The sequence below is a fragment of the Scedosporium apiospermum genome (genome assembly GCF_000732125.1).
Source record: "Scedosporium apiospermum strain IHEM 14462 chromosome Unknown SEQ_SAPIO_0154, whole genome shotgun sequence".
Classification (NCBI taxonomy): domain Eukaryota; kingdom Fungi; phylum Ascomycota; class Sordariomycetes; order Microascales; family Microascaceae; genus Scedosporium; species Scedosporium apiospermum.
Genome location: NW_015971855.1, coordinates 842,133 through 861,632, shown reverse-complemented (window position 1 = coordinate 861,632; position 19,500 = coordinate 842,133). Strand labels below are relative to the sequence as shown.

The 19,500-nt window shown below is 51.2% G+C and overlaps 5 protein-coding genes across 5 annotated transcripts; 3 read left to right on the top strand and 2 right to left on the bottom strand.

The window, feature by feature from the left end:
* Positions 1-382: 382 nt before the first annotated feature.
* On the top strand, positions 383-1,030 carry SAPIO_CDS10016 (uncharacterized protein; the record flags this gene model as incomplete). Its single annotated transcript, XM_016783679.1, has 2 exons — positions 383-828; positions 922-1,030. The coding sequence occupies 2 exons, from the start codon at positions 383-385 to the stop codon at positions 1,028-1,030; spliced, it is 555 nt and encodes a 184-aa protein (XP_016639125.1).
* A 4,100-nt stretch (positions 1,031-5,130) lies between these two features.
* SAPIO_CDS10015 (uncharacterized protein) lies at positions 5,131-6,059 on the bottom strand (the record flags this gene model as incomplete). Its single annotated transcript, XM_016783678.1, has 3 exons — positions 5,131-5,412; positions 5,516-5,650; positions 5,808-6,059. 3 exons carry the CDS (start codon positions 6,057-6,059, stop codon positions 5,131-5,133), a joined length of 669 nt encoding a protein of 222 aa, XP_016639124.1.
* A 7,852-nt stretch (positions 6,060-13,911) lies between these two features.
* Positions 13,912-14,721, top strand: SAPIO_CDS10014 (Tetraspanin; the record flags this gene model as incomplete). Its single annotated transcript, XM_016783677.1, has 3 exons — positions 13,912-14,313; positions 14,379-14,544; positions 14,615-14,721. 3 exons carry the CDS (start codon positions 13,912-13,914, stop codon positions 14,719-14,721), a joined length of 675 nt encoding a protein of 224 aa, XP_016639123.1.
* Positions 14,722-15,697: 976 nt separating this feature from the next.
* On the bottom strand, positions 15,698-17,479 carry SAPIO_CDS10013 (DUF803 domain-containing protein; the record flags this gene model as incomplete). Its single annotated transcript, XM_016783676.1, has 2 exons — positions 15,698-17,353; positions 17,438-17,479. The coding sequence occupies 2 exons, from the start codon at positions 17,477-17,479 to the stop codon at positions 15,698-15,700; spliced, it is 1,698 nt and encodes a 565-aa protein (XP_016639122.1).
* Positions 17,480-18,485: 1,006 nt separating this feature from the next.
* Positions 18,486-19,361, top strand: SAPIO_CDS10012 (putative ATP synthase subunit E; the record flags this gene model as incomplete). Its single annotated transcript, XM_016783675.1, has 3 exons — positions 18,486-18,524; positions 18,643-19,151; positions 19,211-19,361. The coding sequence occupies 3 exons, from the start codon at positions 18,486-18,488 to the stop codon at positions 19,359-19,361; spliced, it is 699 nt and encodes a 232-aa protein (XP_016639121.1).
* Between the last annotated feature and the right edge of the window lie 139 nt (positions 19,362-19,500).

Genomic DNA, 19,500 nt, shown 5'->3' with positions numbered 1-19,500 from the left:
TCGTGAGCGGCGGCCGGAAGGAAAGGGATATATCGTGGAAGTTCTGGATTTTTGTTGTTCCGCAGGTACGGTTCCTCGAAATTGTTTCTGGAGTAACTGGAGAGCCTTTTTTTTTTTTTTTTTTTCACGAGTTCACCCTTTTTCCCGTCCTCATTTCGATTTCCATTGTTCCCTTTGACTGTGATTCGAGATCTGAGATCTCCACGTCCCTGGGGCTGTTCCTGATTCCCGACTCCCTTTTTTGCATTCCAAGTTCGAACCTTTTGAAAGTCATCTTTTCAACCTTGCATCGCTCCAACGCCGGTTCGAAATGGAGAGAAGACACGACGCCGCTGACCATTCCCACAGTACTGCCGGTGTAACATCCGCCGCCACCGGCATCATGGACATGGACCATTCATCGCACGGTTCCTCAACGGAATCGGGGCATAGCATGATGTCCATCTTCTTCAACAGCATGGACACGCCCCTCTACAGCAACGCGTGGACTCCGACGTCCGCGGGAACCTACGCGGGCACTTGCATCTTCCTCATCTGCTTCGCGGCCATCTTCCGAGGTCTTTTGGCCGCCAAGGCCATCATGGAGCAGAGGTGGTTGGACGCGGAGATGGCGCGGCGGTATATTGTGGTCGCTGGCAAGCAGTCGTTTAGCGAGCGGCTCGTCCATGATCCCGAGGCTAAGGATATGGTTCTGTCTGCCAACGGCGTGGAGGAGAACGTCAGGGTTGTTGCGAGGTCGAGGGTTGGTAACGCTCGGCCGTGGAGGTTTACTGTTGATCCTTTGCGAGCGCTGATGGATGTTGTTATTGCCGGTGTTGGTTATCTTCTGTGAGTTGCGACACCATCTGTTCTACTGACCAGGACTTTGGAATGCCTCTGAAAGCACAGCGGGGACTCTGGCTAACGGATCGGATTCTCCAGTATGCTTGCTGTCATGTCTATGAATGTTGGCTACTTCCTCTCTGTTCTCGGCGGCGTCTTTATTGGCAGTTTGGCCGTTGGCAGATACACTCCCTCGACCGAGCACTAAGGAGATTCTAAGAGGATGCCCTCCTCATCTCTTCGGGTTGTGACAATGCATTTTGCCTTCTCATAGATCTGATTTCTCTTTTTGTTTTCTTCACACGTCTTGGGGCCTTTTTCCCCTTCCCTCTTTTTGCGACCTCTGCTGGTAGGGTCAGGTATGAAGGAGGACATCGGCTTGGACTGGAAGTTTCGGAATCCTACAGGTGACGGCGTTTCTTGGGTTGGGAATTGCGAGCAGAGCCTCTCGAATGGTATTGTTACATGAATTTTGGCGAACACGTATTTTCTCTTGAATTTGAGGAACTGCTATGTTTCTTCTGCTCTCTTTCTCTTGCTCTTTCCTTCTCTCGTGCCTCTCTCGTCTCGCTCTTGTTGTGAGGTGCTCCTGCCATTGATCCTATCAACCTCTCCTTCCCAAAGGTAAGTTTTTTTGGTTCATGGTGTCATAATGTACCGGTACATCCATCCACCCCGAAAACCTGCTCAAATACGCGCAGTTAGCGCATGTTGGCCGACGAAACCAAGCTCAAACTAGAAACGGGGTTCCATTGAGCTTAGATAATCAAAATGGTCGCTCTGACCTCAATCCGAGGTCGTTCAATCGCAGCTTCCTGATCCAATTATCATGAACGCTGTGAACCGAGAAAGACGGCCAAGCCTCCGTGGTTAACTACCAAGCAGGGAGCGACACTGGATCAAATGTGTTGCTAGATAGGGCTAAAGATAGCTAATAAAGTTGACTTGCCCTTTCTGAAGCGAGTAATTGCTGCAAGAGCCTTATCTTGCCTTTTGCCTTTTTGGGGATATTAGCCTAGAATCCAAAGACTGTGTCTTGCTCAAATCCTTTTTCATGCTGGTCCTGTATCATCAAATGCAGACCTCTTTTAACCGCCCGCTGGAGGGTGTCCTTGCGGCCGACGCCACGAACAGAAAGAGAGTGCGCACCTCCCCTGGCTGCCGCTTCGCTACAATGTACTTAGATCTAATCTGCATTCCACATCCTTAACGTCCATATATGCCTCCTCCTTCCCGCCCAGCGGCCGACGCCTTTCCCGACCCGAAATGTTGGATCTGGGGCCATACATGGGGCGGACGGGCAGAGAATTGAGGCTCTGTCGATCCGCCATTTAGGCGACGGCCTGAGGGGTGGATCCGCTAACCCTCATGTGGACGGAGTATGACGACTTCAGCCAAGAGGCGTCTCGTGGAGGATTATGGGAGGGGCAAGGGCTTCTAGAAGAATTATGTGCTTCTCATTCGGGTCGATTGATGAATGATTCATTCGCCTGGTGGAAAGTTGGGAGCCGAGTGGCTTCTCGCCTTGAATGCTGGTTTGAAGAATACTGGTACCCAATCGACAAGGCCGCCATCCAACCTGTTCTGTTCTGCGCTCATGGTTTAAGAATCTATGTCTTTTTATGCCCTTGTTCCCCTCCTTGCTTCCCGTGATGCGCCGGCTTTTTCTGTCTCGAACCAAACCTGATAAATAGCTAGTCTCCCTCCCAAACACACCCGGCATAGACAGAGGCAATCACGAGGACAGAATACTACCCATTGCCTCTCCTAAATCTCCCGTCAGCTCTTCACCCGGGCCACCCTCGCCTAAAGATATCAGCCATGTGCCTCCTAGAGACGGTTTCGAGAAAACGAGGGTGTAGGAGTAACGCGAGCAGCATGAAGCCACGAAAAAAAACTAAAGGGCAGCATGGAGAAACGCATCCTTTTGCCGCGGAGACAGAGGCTCTCGCTTCTTTGAAGTAATTGGTAGATGGGGACGCCTCTTAGCTGATACGGCTGGCTATGGCATGCCTTCTTGGCTTCCCGCGCCATGTCGTCAGATATCTCCGGCTTTGGGTCGTCCCGCACTGTCGATTGGCAAGGGTTAGGGATAAACAGCTTGTGCTAGAGACGCAACACCAGACTCTAGAGACCTCGATGGTGACAGGGCAATATGCAAGTTGAGGAGTTTCAAGATCTCCGACATTCTCTGGGGTAGCTGACCACTTTTCCACCCTTTTGAAGGCAAGGAGTCTTGTCTTGGAGACAATTTGGCCAGTCTCAAAGGGGAGCCCATCTATGGAGACTGGAAACGGACACTCCATGGGGAAGTTGGTTGAAATATTAACGGTGCCATGGCATAGGGTCCACGCCCCAGATATATCACTAAAAGCAAAGCACCCGTTCGAAGGTGGCATCTCGATACTCGACCTCGTTTTTATGGTTCGACAAGATTCTGTCGCACCTTTCGAATTGATCCCTGTTTTCTCCCCGGTACCCTCTTTTACGCGGGTGCTAGTGTCTTGACTGGTAGTGCCTAGGTGAGGCTACATGCATGTGTGAGCAGCATTCTTTCTTGGATGCTCCTCGTACCTGGGCTTGGAGACCCAAGGCAGTTTCTATAGTTCTATAGGTGTAGTCACGGTTCATCACCACCTCGGCCAGCGTAAAGCATAATGCACTTCCAAAGAAGGATATCGCAGGAATATAAACCCCATACCATATTTCTCGCCGACGAGCACATCCTGCCTTTCTTGGATTTTACCATGCCACGTTTTCCTGGGAGCGGATAAGCGTCTTGTAGTTAGCATAGTATCATATATTGTCGAGGACCTGGTAAGGAAAGAAAATGTCCTTGAGAACAGGTTTGTACGGACGTGGTTTCCCACGCGGCCCATAATTCGGCTTATTCTACGCATGACGCATGGCGTTCGTGGGAGGACGTCGGCATACCGCGGACTTCATATTCACGAAGAGGAGGTCGAGCTGCTTTTCCATAGTCTTGAGGTGATGACGATGACTGCGCATATACATACAAGAGACACAGTGGGCATGGAAACATAACAAAAGAAGGGCTAGGGTGAAATAGAAACACTACTGTACATGGCCATTGAACTCATATCTCACGATCCACGCTTCATGACACCTCTCCATATCTGGGCAAAGAAGGCAAGAATGACATCGCCGCCACGATCCTGATCATAAAACCCGGAGAGACAGAATACCAGATAAGAAAACACATTTTCGAAGTGTGGTTAGGATCTAGGCAGATAATGGGAGGTGGTTTCGTATTCTTGTGCAGGTTTTGAGGTTCTGGGTATAACAAGAACAAGAGAAGCAGTTGGGGAAGACATAGCCATCGCAAAAAAGGATATGGCAGGAAAAAGTAAGTAGATTAGAGCTTGTAGTCGTAGTTGGGTTAGCGTTATGGGGTATTGTGAACTGGGAGGTGTGACGATGCTACTTGTAACAGGCAAAGATGGACATTTTTGCTCGAGAGCTCATGAAGAGTCGGCTGAAGTCCATTTCAAACGAGGCCCCACGGAAAACCTTATCCTCATACTGTTTATCGCCTCCAAAATCAAGATGAGAAAAAGAAAATGACATGGCCACCAGGAAGGTCAGGGAAAAAGGGGGGAAAAGAGGAAAAAAAAGCCAATCCTCTGCAGGATAACTGGGTAAATGAGATGTGAAGGGTGTTAACATGAGCAGAACTGCTCTAAAGAAAATCAGGGCTGGAAGCAAAAGAACAGAGCATGCTGAGAGGATGAAAGTCCACGGGGAATATTTTAGAATGTGCCACATCAAAGCAGTCGCCTCCCATCTTGCCCTTACCGTGGACGGGGTCCTGCTGGACATGCACAGCCTTCTGTGATACACGTAGTAATTGCCTCGTTGCAATCCATCATTGCAAAAATGTTTGTCCTCCTAAAACTACCTGCCCTCCTCTTCATCCCGTCCAAGGTACATGGTGATGTAGTCTGCTGAGTGCAAACATTTCGCACCAGTCATGGTTGGCATCGGCATCCTCTTCTCACAAAGTCGATGGCCAGGAGAAGACAACAGAGGCTGTAGTTCCTCCAAATGCAAATGAAGAAAAGAAAGACAAAGACAAGGGAAAAAAAAAGAAAAGCGTGGATGTCCCATATTCGAGAAGGTAGGGCAAGGCCGTAACATCCGTACCTCACAACGCCAAACCGCCAGAGAACCCTAAGGAATTAATATCCGGTTTTCGCCTCCCAACCACCTTACCACGTCTCAGGAATGCATTTTGAATGCAGGGTATCAGCGAGCAACGGAAAAGGTCGCGGAAGGGAAAGCCGTTCATCACGATTGATGGCCCGTATGCTGCGGCATGCCTGGCTGGGGCGGCATACCGTAAGGCGCGGGCGGACCACCTCTCTGGACATAACCTTGATAGGCCATCGGGTCCATCGGGACGGCGGCGGGCATATAATTGGGAGGCAAGTGGTGGCCTCCAGGCATTCCGGGTCGTTGCTGTTGGGGAGGGAGGTGCTGACCGGTGGGCTCTTCGGGCGACTCGACCTGATTCGCGTCGTCGACACCGTTCTCGTTGCCGGGAGTTGGCTCGGGGGCGTTGAGGCATGCCTAGATAACATTATCCATCAGTTGGCGCGTCGCCCGAGAAGGAAATTTGACAAGAGGACACGAAGTTGACAGGAGAGAGATGAACCGCCGGGAGAATACGTACCTGGATGAGGTTCTTGCCCTCGGCCTTCGTAACAAGGGGTTGGAGCTTTGGTGTCGTGAAGGTGTACACTAAGCCGGTCTCTGATACGACGAGGAGAAGAACTTGCGTGCCAGTGAGAACAGAAAGCTCATAAGCCTATCGCAAGCCGCCTTGTTAGCCCAACTCATAGAGCGACAGGAGAACTGGAGACACGTCGTGGTCCGACCCGAGGGCGCGACCAGCTAAGATGCGCGAGGTCCCAAGAGCGTGGTGTGCCCCAGAATGCCGCGTCTGGGGTGGGTTGCCGACTTACCTTCTTCATGATACCGGCCTTTCGCTTCGAGAAGGTAATGTGGCGACGCGACTTATCGCTGATGAACTTAATCTCAATCTTACGTCGCTCGCGTCCGCCCTTCTCATCCTCATCCTCGTCGTCGTCGGCGCTGCCGCGCTGACGCTTGATACCGCGAGACTCGTTCGGGGCGGAATTGCCGTTTCCTACCGAGTGCGATTCGGCGACGTCGGTAGGAGAGGTCTGCTCGTGTTGGTCGGTGATGTCGCCCATTTTTGATTATTCTATGTTTGGTACTCAATCGAATTAGATGGTGATACAGATCCAAAAAGGTAAAGATATGGTGGATATGCTGTTTTGAGCGTGGTGCCGATGGACCTATACTGGATCTGGTGAGGAGCGGAGAGGCTGTCATTACCTTTTTGTCGCAGAAACCTGGTTGGGTCCCTCGCTGACTGGATCGAGTCTGGTGCCGACCGACGGAAGGAAGCGAGGAATTTCAGGTTAAATTCTATTCTGCTATGTTAGATCTTATCCCCCCTTCCGTTTGGTGCTGGTGCGGAGTTGGACTCTGGAATGCGCTTGTGCTTGATCGGGGGGTGTGAACGGGGAGTGGACACCAAGCCAAGTGGATAGGCTGATTTGATGGATGATGACGGGCCTTTTTAGGGGTTGCCTTCGCAGTGAAAAAAGAGAGTTTGACTTACCTTCTGCTTCTGCTTGGGGGTGTGTGACAATGGGCTACCGTCCAAGAACACGCGACGTGGGCGAATTCAGGAGGGTAGGTTCAGGTTATGGTACAGAAGTATTGCACCGTTGGCTATAACGGAGTCTGGTGTGGGAGAAAGCTTTGGTCAGTGCCACTTGCTCAATTCATACCACGGGCAAGAAGGTGGGGGGGAGGGGACAAATGAGAGTGCGAAAAAAGCAGATGCACATTTACCTAGGTACCTAACTACCCTTGTAGGCTGGGGTTGGTGGGTGTGTGGTGGCTAATAGCAGTCAGAGAAGAGGTGCATAGTGTGAGGATGAGGATAAGCATGGGTCAATTGATGTGTGATGGAAAAAAAAAGTGGATACACAGAGGGACCAGCAGTGAATTTGAGGTCCAGGCGTCAAAGGACCTTAACAAGGGCTCTCTGCTCTTCTGCTGATGTGAGAGTGGTAGTGGTGGAGGCAGAGTTGGGCAAGTAAAAAAGGGAGGAAAAGGGAAGAGGACTGAGAGAGACAGTGTGCTAGTGCAATGGTAGGGGAAGAGGGAAAAAAAGATTGATGCAATTGGGCAATACCTACTGTACGTCGTCCAGCTGGGTCGTTCTTGCCTGGATGCACTCGGGTCGTCCTCCTTCCTTGTTTGAGCAGGGCGATGAAGGCTTGGGGTGATTGGGGATTCTCTCGAGGTCTGTCAAAAGTGTCAATGTTCCTCTTGAAAGAAACAAGGACTCGTTTGGCTGTGTAACAAAGCTCTCGATAGTTGGAGCTTGGAAGTTGTCTGTCAGATACTTTTTGGGAATGATTTCGCTTCTTTTCTTTTTCGTCCACGTTTTTGATCCTCAGTTGAGAAAGGAGGAACCATTGCCTGATTAAAAGAGGATAGTGAAATGTGGGGACATGCCCTTAATGTGGGCCTCGGGCCAACCAAGACTAACGGACAGTCGAAGAGGGAATAAATGGTGCGAGGCGGGGGAAGGGGGGAGGGGAAATGGAGACTTGACTTTAGCGGGAGGACTGCAATGCGAGGACCGAAGGATGAAGGGACGCGACAAAGTGCTGCCACACGGTGTACTTTGGTACATGGGAGCGTGCTCATCCTTGATGTTATGCCAGACGAGGGCAAAAGTACTCGTTTTCAACCAAATCAGGCCTGGTACCACAGTGTATTTGCACTGTACGAGCATCCTGGACCTCCACGACGAAGTCGTGTACGAAATACAGTCGGCTCCGAGTGCGGTACTCGCCAGGTTGACACGACCGTGGAAGGTGTTCTGTTCTCATCATATCAATAAGTTGCTTCGAAGTGGATGATACGACTGGGGTGTCGGTATTCTCCCTCAGCTCGAGCATTCCTTTTTCTCTTTGTCAACCGCGGCCCGGCTTGGGTGTAACCAATTTTCCTCATGGAGCACGTATGGAGACCTAAGTATAACGAGAGCTTCATGCGATCGCTTCCTGTTTATTTTTTTTCTCCTCCCCTGGTTCCCTTCGATTGGGCTGGGGTCTCATTGCGATTCTGCACTTTGGCTTGAGACCATGGGTACCTGTAGCGGGTGAGCAGGTAATACATCACATTTGAGCAGTTGAATGTACACGAGTACCTCAGACACGAGGAAAAAATATCATAGTTCCACGCTGAGATAACAAAACGTTCTAGGTTTAGGTTCAGGTTCAGGTCGCTAGTGCATTACCTGTGCTCGCGCCAGGGTGTCCCATTTCCGGCGACAAAGTATTAATCCTGCGAGATAAACTAATAATCCTACAAAGCACAAATAGCCCGCTCGAGGATTACCACTGAGACGGGCACCGCAACCTCTCTCCACGTGTGGTGGGTATCTAGGCCCAAGTTCTCATGCCATCCGTCGCACTTTTGTGGGGGCGAAGGGCTCTCTATGGAGGCATCATTATTAGTGCATTGGACTATCAGTGTACTTTCGCATGGCTGCCAAATATCACGACCTCATCAATCACGATGTCTTAACTTCGCGCCGTTGGATATCTAGCGCACGGTGGTCGAGACTGGACGGATCACATGGGTATTAGGTGCCACATGTACGAAGAGGGTCTGACGAGCAGCAGGACGAAATTGGACATCTTGTACTTACGAAGTACTTCGCAGCCTCTGATGTGGCGTAAAGGTACTTCTTAGACCTGGGTCTCCCGCTTTCCAAGAGAGCCCAGCCTCCACAGATTGTATTGCCGAGGCCCTTTGCGAGGTCGTCTTTAGAATGGAAAGCGAGGTACTTATACTTCTCAGAAGAGGTGTCGTTCAAGTCTGCGGTTGTACGAAGTACATTTACACTTACTTCCATTCTCATGAGCACGAGCGACCATGTACTGCTAACTTTGTGATTCCTTCCCAATTTTGATGATGAGTTTACACTATATATAGATTCAATTTAACTGATCCGGGATTCGTTACCAATTTTCCATACCTTGTAGATATTAACTGTGTCTTTAAGAACCTTCAAGTCGGTCCCAGTGATGAATCATCATCGAATCAAGAGACCCACACAGCCAAGCGCGGAGTATGATTACGAAGTTATAGTTAACGCGAAGAGACCAACTCGCCCTTCCTTCAGAGTCCGGCTCGTAATACTTCAACACGTACTTCTACTTCGTACTTCGCAATGTAGATTCTCACTTCAAGGCCCGCCCGCACCGAATATAATTACACAGTATCAATTCACCATAAATACTGTAAATACATCAAGAAGTCGGCACACTGGTGAATAATATATGACAGGGTTCTTATTTGAACCGGTCAGAAACGTAATGATTGTACTGCTTCGTACACTTGCCAGAGGCGAACGATGGGGTGAGCATGGATAATGCTTCGGCTAGGTGGGGTGTACTTCGTCCACAACGAAGTATGAATCTTAACGAGGACGTGCGGCTTGAAAACGGGAAAAAGGGCTATCATCGAGATTTCATCGATAATTTGGTGCTTCTGGTACACCCAGGCAAGGGACTCCACTTTTGGGACTGCTTGCAGCATTGTCGTGTCGAGGGGATGCACCCGGGACCTTCCAGGGTTGCACACAAAGGTACATGCGAAAGACAGCAGTCCGAAGTCTACTTGTACTCCGTAGAGTCCAGCCTGCTCAGATCTTTCGGTCGCCGTCTGGTGGTGGCGATAGCAATTGGGAAGGGAGTGCCTGGTCTTTGGTCATCTCAACTCATCGAGCCATTCTGAGATGACGAAGTCTGGGGCCGGGAGCGGTAACCTTCGGCCTCTTGGTACTGAGAGAAACGGAGAATCCTGTCCCAGCTTTTGGATCTGCTTCGTGTTCAGGCTCAGCAGGGGGCAATACTGCCCGCCGTTACCCTTGTCCCTGAACCCTCGACCTTTAATCCTCTTGAAGTAAGATTATCCTAACGAGGAACTTCGTATGGAGTACGTACTCCTTACCTTTCCCCTCCAATGCCATAGGTCGAGGACCGTTCGTTGAACCCCAGCCAGCTGCGGCACGCTGTAATGCAACCTCCACTTGGTCATGATCCCAGCATCCACGACTTTTTGGAACCCCAAGACCGTCTGGAGGCGTCATGGAGTTGCGCATGATATCGGGGTACTTTGGCTGTGTCCACCGCGCAAGGGATTTCATTTTGGCACGGAGTACGAAGTACTTGGAGCATTCAATCCGTGTTCTCCTTTCCTGACATCAATGCTCTCCATTGTTTCCATTCAGCCTCGCGACTGATTCTCAATTAGATGGGATCATAGTTGATGCGGCGCTGATGAGAGGAGAAGACGATCCCCAGATGCCTCGGGGCATCGGCGTGTCGTCAAGGTTGGTGCTAGACCTCCTCTCTTTCTTGTGAGTATACTGTGAAAGATGAACAAGTGGTCGTTCATCTTCATCTGCTTTCCAGTCTCACATCGGCTGTTGCTGCCTCGGCAGAGTGGCTGATGACTTGCCCACTAGCCTCCCAGCCTACTCACTCCACCCATCCCATCCCATCCCTGCAGAACATTGCCTAATGTCCATTATTCCTGCACACCTGAATACCGAGCCCAAGTACGAGGTGCGCAGCACAGCGCCAAGTACGAAGTATTTGCAGAATCGAAATGTGCGGAGTACGAGGGAGGGGACAGATACTGCAGGGTTCGCTTTGGCCAATGACATGGGCTAATCTTTCATCACAGCCCTGGTCTTCGGGTTCTTTCATGGACAATATTAAATTCCGTGAGTCGCCCCACCACGTAGTGGTACTGTCGTGGACTTCAGAGCTCTGCTGTGGGTGCAGTATTACTCCTAACCTAGCGGATCTACAGTTTCTATCCACTAGTGAGTCTATAATTTCCTCTCTCAGGCCAATGGTAGGCAATTGCTGCCAATCAGCCTGCAAATACTCCACACTTGGCTTGGAGGAGATGACATGATGTTCGGCCGGTCACTTCCCCCTCTCTCCCAATATTCCCCCCGGATTTCGGCACTAGCCTGCTGCACTATTGTCATGCCGCCTATGGCGGGAAACCTTGGCCGCTTATAAAAGGATCGAATGCATTACGGTGGGTGGTGGTGGATGGCTGGCTGGCTGGCCCTCCAATGAAGAGCGCGGTCAGCACACTGAGCCTGCGTCCATTGGTGCTGCTTGAAGGATGTGCGGTCCTGGACTTTGCATATAAACCTATGTACCCAGCAAATCCTGCCAAGGATCAGCAAACTTCATCATCCACCAACCACCAAGAAGCCCATGTTTCCCGTCCCTCGCCCACGAGTCTTTTCGTAACCTTCCCTGTCCGAAAGGACGAAGTATTGCTATTATTAAGACGGTCCTCGGGTTGTACATGCTGGGGGCACGCTTGTGCTCTCTTGAGACGAGAGGGGCATCCACAACGTCGGCACAACACGGAATGTTAGGCATATGTAGTTTGCTTCTCTCAAGACATTATGGCACGACGCGGAGAAGGCGTGAATCTCGACGTTCCCCATAGGACGAAGTAAACTAATGTACCCTGTGCTGTATTCAGAACCAGCAGCGATCGTTCATGTTACCCTTGCCTAAGGATGCCGTACGAAGTACTTTTGTACCTTTTTATCTGGCCTGGTTGCTGTTGTTGGGAGATGTGTCCCTTGTTTGTCCGTGTGTATGCGAGTAATCGAGGACGGCTTATATCTGCTTCAAGCACACTAGCAGCACCTGCGCATCTCGCAATGGCCGAGGAGATACCTGCCATTCCGAGATCAATCTGTAATGAGCAAAGTTCTTGGAAAGGATTAGTCCACTGGCTGGTCCCATCGTGTTAATGATGAGATTCGCGTTCAAGTCGAGCATGACAGTCTCATGGTCGACTTCCCGCACAGCATGAGCATGCATGTATAGTTTACGAAGGATGGGCATACAAGCTAACTCTCCCTCCAACGCCTCCGCCAAACTTTCGGAACTCAATGCCCACTTCATTATTTTCATTGATGAATCTGGTAGCGGCAGTGCGACGCTGTGGACTAGTATTAATTTGTGGACCCTGCTGAATTGGAGCCACTTCGTGACCTGGGCTCCCTTTCAACGACTCTTGGCTAAGACCCCTATTCTGAGCCGAAGTTCCGGAACGTTGACCCCAGGTCTTGGGAGGAGAGCTGCAACCATCTGGGGTTCTCTGGGCGGTTCGGTTTCCTCTCCTGGCGAGTCCTAGTATGATTGCGGAATAGGGTATTCACTGCACTTTCGGGAAGAGGCTAGGACAAGATCAGAAATGCTTTGATGCCCTGACTGGCAGGATTGCACCTTGCGCAATTCTTCGTTTTAAAATCTTGGAATATTTCGGCCAGGAGATGCGCCCAGAGCCTGCGATGTCCAACCGTGGGGGACTCGAACCTGCCTCGTAAATACCGAATATTTTGTAGAATTGGACTTCTGGCATATTGGTCCTTGGCGAGCCAGGCCCTCTCAATCGCAGCAACTGATGAGACGAGGCGAGAATGGAAGGGTTCTTGCTCTTCCTTTCGCTTTGAGCATGGACAAATGCAATTGCAACACCAGTCCAGATCAGAGTCGCATGCAGACCTCGAGTGAGGCTGAGGCTGGACTAGACTTGCCCAGAAGACGAAATAAAGCATTGATGAGAGTTTCATTCATTTCGTTCCGTTAATAATACTGAAGGAGTTCTTCAATCCCCTCCCTAGCGTCGTGGGGCGTCTTCTTTCCTTCTTTTTATTTTCTTTTTAACCGTTTTAACTTACCTTGGCTACTTTGTCTGAATCGAGGCCGCCGTCCGGAACATATTGCTTTTGGCGCAAGTGACTACTTTAATTCCGACTGGGCTGCATTCTCGTGGTGATCCTTCGTACTTCATAGAAATGTCCGAAATAGGCTCTTCCATCGAAGGAGGATGGTTCAGGGTCCCGTGACCTTGAGAGGCACAGACAGTATAGCAGGGCAGTCCTCGGCAGTGGGGGTCGTGACGTGCCATTCTACTTCGTGCTCCTACTCTGCCGTTGCATCTTTTTTTGCGTGTCTCCGGGCGTGATTCGCTCTCTGTGTTGAAGCATCGTAGGTTTGACCATATTGAAGACCTTTAAGACAGGGAGACCATCCCTCTTGGAAGTGGTGATTCCTGCCGCTGATTGGTCGCACCTTCCCGCAGCATCGCAATTGAGCGCCGATTGGCACGTGCGCGATGGACGATTTGCTCAGATTCGCCTAGGCTCTCCAAATCTGCATCAAAATCGACCCCAGGCTGAAACGTCTCCTGTCGGGAATAGTGGATCAATTCGCCCTGGTCGTCCCTCGTCAAAATGGGTCTCGTTCGATCTCACTGGCGCTTTGGTGGTCGTTTCTAGGGTCTCTTTCCTCTCTGTTACCATACTCTGTCTCATGTTTGAGGAGCCCTGGACTGGCCCCATCCATTCTCTCTGCCTTGCTGCGTGGCTGATTCTTCGTGCCCCCTCTCCCTTCTCTTGTTCTCTTCTCTCTTATCCCTTGCCGTTTACAACGTTCTTTTCAACCCATCGTGCATTTTGATGGATGCTGCTGGATGGCTTGGGGTTTACTCTCGACCTGAGGCCGGACTTCATTCCTAACCTTTCCCTTCTTTTCTCTACTTCGTTTCTCATCCCTACTTAGTAGGCTTCCTTGCCTTCTCTTCAAACAAACTCGTTTCTTGATATTCGTTTCTTTGGTTGCAAACAGGTGTGTTGGTAGTTGCTGGTCGAACCCGAGTATCCTTTCGACAAGTTCATATTCGCGTCGAGGACGCCAATTCATCTCCGACCACGAGGTTTAAACCAAGACGCCGGTCGTCATACTATTCCGATTCGTTCACGCGCCGATTTAATCAACGGATCAAGTGCTATCAATCAGGGCCGACCCGAACGTCGTCAAGTTCCACCAGATATAGGACGCTAGAGCAGCCAGGCTTCTGTAGGCATCTGGCTCGGATTTAGGGCTGCTCCCTCTCGGCAAGATGGTGAACAAGATTGTCCTGACGACGGTGGTCGCCGACATCCTCTTCCTAGCGTCGGGCGCTTTCCAACTCGGATTCGCCCTGATCGTGAAGAGGGTAATGGGTGAACAGGCCACCGATGGAATGCAGGCGGCACGAAACTTGCTTTATCAGAGGTTTCCTTTGCAGGCCGGCATCGTCAACGCCATCATGATCTTCGTTACTTTCGCCATGACGCTTCCCGGACTCGTTACCCCTGCCCGAGGTTGGCTTAAGCTTAGTGGAGGTCTCGTCACCGTTTGCGGACTATTCAGCTTGTGTATCGGTATCTATCTTTGGATTCTTACCCTCCGCACCAAGGCGGACTTCTTCCAGATCTGGATGCGCCAGGAAGCCCCCGTTCAGGATCTTATGCAAACTTCCGTACGCTTTCCTTCCCCTTGTTATTAGAGAGGTTGACGCTTGGTCCCTACTAACATGCCCAATAGTTCGAGTGCTGCGGCTACTTCAACAGCACCTCTCCAGCGTTTGTTACGAATCCGGCCTGCCCTAGCCCCGCCGCGGCGGCTCTTATGATCGGATGTGCCGCGCCCATCACCTCCTTCAGCAACATCTTCATCGACGACATCTTCACCGCCGTCTTTGGCATGGTTGGTATGTAAACTCCTCCATATCATCCTCCATTCACCCTCTTAAGTTGCTGTTTACTTACACCCCCACTCAGGTGTCGACGCCGTCCTCATCTTGAGCATTGCCTGCCTCCTCAAGGATCGCAAGGAGCGTGAGCGATACCGACATATCGATGAGAAGACCGGTTATACCGGTATCTAAAACCCGAATTTCGGGGCGCCCTTATTCCGCTTGCTCTCTTCGATTCTCTTATCCCTGGCAGGCTCCACTTCCATTCTAAGGGCCGCCATTTACCCCAAGGGGTTTTTAGCAGTCTGGTCCGATTTTCCCAAATTCGACTTGTAGATAGCTCGCCACATCCTTTCTCCCGCATTAGCCGTGATAACGATTCGCGAAGATCGTCTTTTTTTGTTTATATACCTATACATATTACGTTTCTTTTGCTTAAAGACATTTTTTTTCCTGGATTTCAGATGGAGCGAGGGGGCAGGGAGTGGAAAATGTGTGTGGTTTGGACCCGTGGGTGATTGGGGCAAGGCCCGTGGTGTGAGGTTGAGAGAAACGGCTAGGCAACATGACATGCACATCTGTCAAGTCTGTTTTATCAGAGATCACACTAGTTCTGCACCTAGGAGGCATTCTGGGCTTCTTGGGTAGGATCTATGTGGTCTCTTTTCCGTGGTGGTTGTTGACAAGCTCAACCGACATCTTAGGAGACTATCTGTGCGAAATCGATATAGAGATTGTTCACACTTCATGCTATCTTCCGGGACTGATCGAATATGGTGCATTTGCTTGATGTGATCAATAATGAACTTGAGTGATTACCACTACTACTGATCCCCTTGAACGAGTAAATCGAGAACCCTACAATGGAGGCTCGCCTCGCTTGGAAAGAACATCAAAGCACCCAAGTCCAGCTGCCAGTCCAATCACCATAAGCTAGCCTAGGAAAGGAATTCAGGACCCCAAAAAAGTAGTCTGATATATATATATATATAGATGTATATATGTGTGTATACGACGCACCATACGCCTCTCGCTGCATCAACCAAGCTGGATATAGGACTCAAACACTGAACATAGGGATACAGGCCCAACGACGTATTCCAAAAGGAAGACGAAACAAGAAAATAGAACAGTTATTTCTAGCAAATTCAGCACTCAGGCTCAATAATCATACAGACCGATCGTCCCCACGACTCGAAGACGACGGCTCATCACCAGGTGGAGGCTGTCCCGCGCCAGGGCTCACGTCATCAGACGCGTCGCGCCCGCGAGGAGAGTGCCTCGGATCGCCATCCCTATGCCTCCGCGGCCAGGCTGTGTGGCCGCTCCCCGAAGATATGCGGCCGGACGCATCCCTAGGCTTATTCCACCAGCCTAGCTTCCAGATACCGCCAATGGCATCCTGGAGAGCAACGCCGCCCCTCCTCGGTCTCCGCGCCGTGAAACCAGGGAAACCCGTAGATTTCCTGCGTTTCCGGAACGCGCGGCGACCGCCAACAGGGGAAGAATCGGCCGCGGACCCACCGGATGGTGCCTGAGTGGTGAAGATGCCGGCGCTGCTTGCCACGCGACGCGTGCCAGCGCCAAGGAGATGCGTCGTCTCGGTTGGGGGGAGCATGGTTGTAGAGCGTCTCCTTATGTGTTTGGGGCTGCTGGGTTCGTCGCGATCCTCCAATTCGCCCCAGATTTCTGCGCGTTCCTGCCATCGGAAGGATTGTCTTCGGGATGATGGGCTGAGGGGTGCCTCTACGTCCCGGGGGGTTGTGGGGAATGTTTGGTATTGCGATGAGAAACCGGACTCTTCGTCTAGAACGTCCGAGTCTATGAGTAGTTCTTCCTCTTCTTCTCCTTCGGTGTCATCGACGAGGCCTAGGCCCGGTGCGAGTGAGGACTGGCCCACGGCTGGTGGGTGTTGCTCGTCACTCAGTCTCCACGAGAGAGCGAGCACGCCTGATAGCAGAATTACCGTGCCAAGGGTAATTAAGCACGCCTGTAGGGTGCTAATGAGGTTTGTCTGGTTAAAGTAGATTAATCCGTCTAAGATAGCCATGATGTTGTAAATGCAAAACACTAAGGGGTATAAAACCGAGGTCGAGACGAGCTTGAGACCTCGGTGGAGGTAGTACAGCTGACTTAGAGCCAGTACGACGAGTGCGAGCACCAGCATCCACGACTGCCAGTGCACGAACTGGTTGTCTCCGTCGACGAGCGTCTTGATGACCAACTCCACGGCAGACTTGGCAACCAGGAGCGAGTGGGCCGACAGGATGCCGCTTATGCACCCGAATGCAAGTCCCCTTCCGAAGCGGAACCGCACACTCTGCGACAGATGGGGAAATAGAGTGTTTACGAACTCCGTCACCAAGGCGATGAGGGTGACGAGGAAGGCCTGGAAGATCATCCAGGCGACAAATGGGCCTCTCACGAGCAATTCCAGAAGCTCATGGAGGTTATGAGGCGGAGACGGGATGGCGCCGAATATCGCAATCAGCACGGCGCCGGTGCACACTAATAAAGTACCCCATAGGGACCATCTCGTGAAGGGTTCGCCTAATATCAGGGTCGCGCATATGGAGTTGAAGACGAGGCCTGAGGCCTGCAAGGTCGAAAGTACGGGTAGAGGCAACGTCGATATCTGCACCGAGCTACCTAGGATGTTCGCAACTATAAACATGCCCATGCCAAGCTGCCATCTCCGCCGTCGATGGGGTGGTCGGCGGACGTCGTGAGGTCCTTTCTCATCCTCGAGGATATGCGACTTTCGTTGGAGGGTTAAGCCCAGGCTCTGGACACTAGTGGAAACGAGGCCAACTATAATTCCAAGCTAGACAAAAAACAATAACAAACCATGTTAACATATGCGACACGTGAGGTTAGACAGAATGGGGGGAAGGAAAGGAACACATACGGCGATACTCCCTCCCGGAGAGATGCCTCCAATGGACCCCATTGCGCCCGAGGAAGCTCAGGTGTCATTGGTGACCAGGCTCCAGATAGTATGGCTTCAGCGGGTTGTGAGTTTGTCTGTGGGTTTTTGAGGTAAAGGCGACTCGATCGAAGGCATGTAAAAGGTGGTATTTGAAGATGTGAAGGTGGGTATTTGTTGTGGAACGAGATCTTGAAGCGGTCAAGAGCGTCGGAAGGTATGGGCGCCTCTCATCTCCTAGGGGCGGAGCCTAGGGTTGTACTGTGGCCTGACACGCCTTTCCAGAGGCGCTGACAGGAGAGAGATGTGGGATGCACATACAAGGCAACGGAAGCCTCGTCTATTCGGAGATCCCCATGCTTTTTGTATTCAGTTCCACTGTGTTCGCAATGGTGATGTGTTCTGGCTTGGGTTGTTGCTGTTTTGAAACACCGCCGGGTACCAAGCCTTAATCTATTCTATCCCGTCCCCAGACAGCGGCACTCAGCATTGTTGCGTTGTCAGTGCTCTAGCGTCGCACAACATCGAATGCCGTGTCCCAGGCCAGCCTACGCCCCATCTGTGGCGCTGATTCAATCACGTGACAAACGAGATTCTGGGGGCAAAACTTGGCGGGTGATGTCACAGGGAAGCACGTTCTGTTGTGTTGAGAGAACTAATCTAATTAATTCGGCAGCCTGAAGAGGGGCATTTTTAGAAGCTGTCCCACTGTGGCTGCCACCCGACGGCAGGCGGAAGGTCCCCGTGCTCCGCCAAAGGCTGATGACGAGCTTCAATTCCCTGTTCACCTGCCAATGCCCAGCATAACGATCTAAGAGAGCGCCGGTGATATCCTCCCACAGCCCACTCCAGTTCCGTGGCTCCTCTTCCCTCTGCCAGCTAATTTGCAACGTATTTTCGACCTGGTTTGCTTGTCGACTGCAGTTTCCCGCGATCGTGTTTCCCAAAGCTTGAGCTATCGTTTGCTCTGTCCAAAATCCCGCCGCAGCTTCCCCTCTAAGATCTATCTCGTGAACGACCGCTACCCAAGATGTCTGTAACTACAGCTGGACCTTTGTCTGACTCCCAGGTAAATGCGGCAACCAACTCTCTATACCCATTCTACAGTCCCAACAATACAACAAGCGACGGCAACAGAACATATAGCTGACCATGGCGCCTCTTCCCCCCGCGTCCACACATAACAGGTCGGAGTCGAGCTCCGCAAGATGACCGAGTTCATCAAGCTCGAAGCCCAAGAAAAAGCCCGTGAAATCCACATCAAAGCCGACCAAGACTTCGAAAAGGACAAGTCCGCTCTCATCCTCCAGGAGAAGGGTGGTATCGACGCGGCCTATGAGAAGAAGTTCAAGCAGGCCGCCATGTCCCTCCAGATCACCCGCTCCAAAGCCAACTCTAAGGCTCGCATCACCATCCTTACGGCCGCTCAGCGCGTCGTCGACGCCGTTTTTGACGAGGCCGAGAAGAAGCTCGAGGAGGGCACCAAGGATAAGGGCAAGTACAAGGGAACGCTGAAGAACCTTGTGCTCGAGGGTCTTTATGCCTTTAACGACGCTTCCGTGCAGGTGAGGGCGAGGAAAGAGGACTTTGGCCTTGTCAAGGATGCCATCGAACTCGCGGTGGCAGAGTACAAGGAGAAGGTTGGAAAGACTACCAAGGCTGAGCTCGATGAGTCGAAGCCGCTACCGGAGGACAGGTAAGTTATAAAACAATTATAATATTGGCTATAGTGGCTAATAACGATTCTTGTTCTAGTGCTGGTGGTGTCGTTATTCTCGGACAAGGAGGCAAGATCATTATGGACAACACCCTCGATACCCGGCTAGAGCTTCTCAAGGACTCTTCGCTCCCAGCTGTGCGGGAGACCCTGTTCGGCGAAAACAATAACCGCAAGTTCTTCGACTAAATATACTCGGGGCCTGGGATCTTGGTATTTCGTCTCTTTTCTTTTTCTCACTCATGGTGTTTGTCTGCAACTCTTAGGAAATGGGCTGCGTTGGCTGGTGGGACCTTTAGCATGGTTGTCTTTCTCCTGTTTCCTTTCA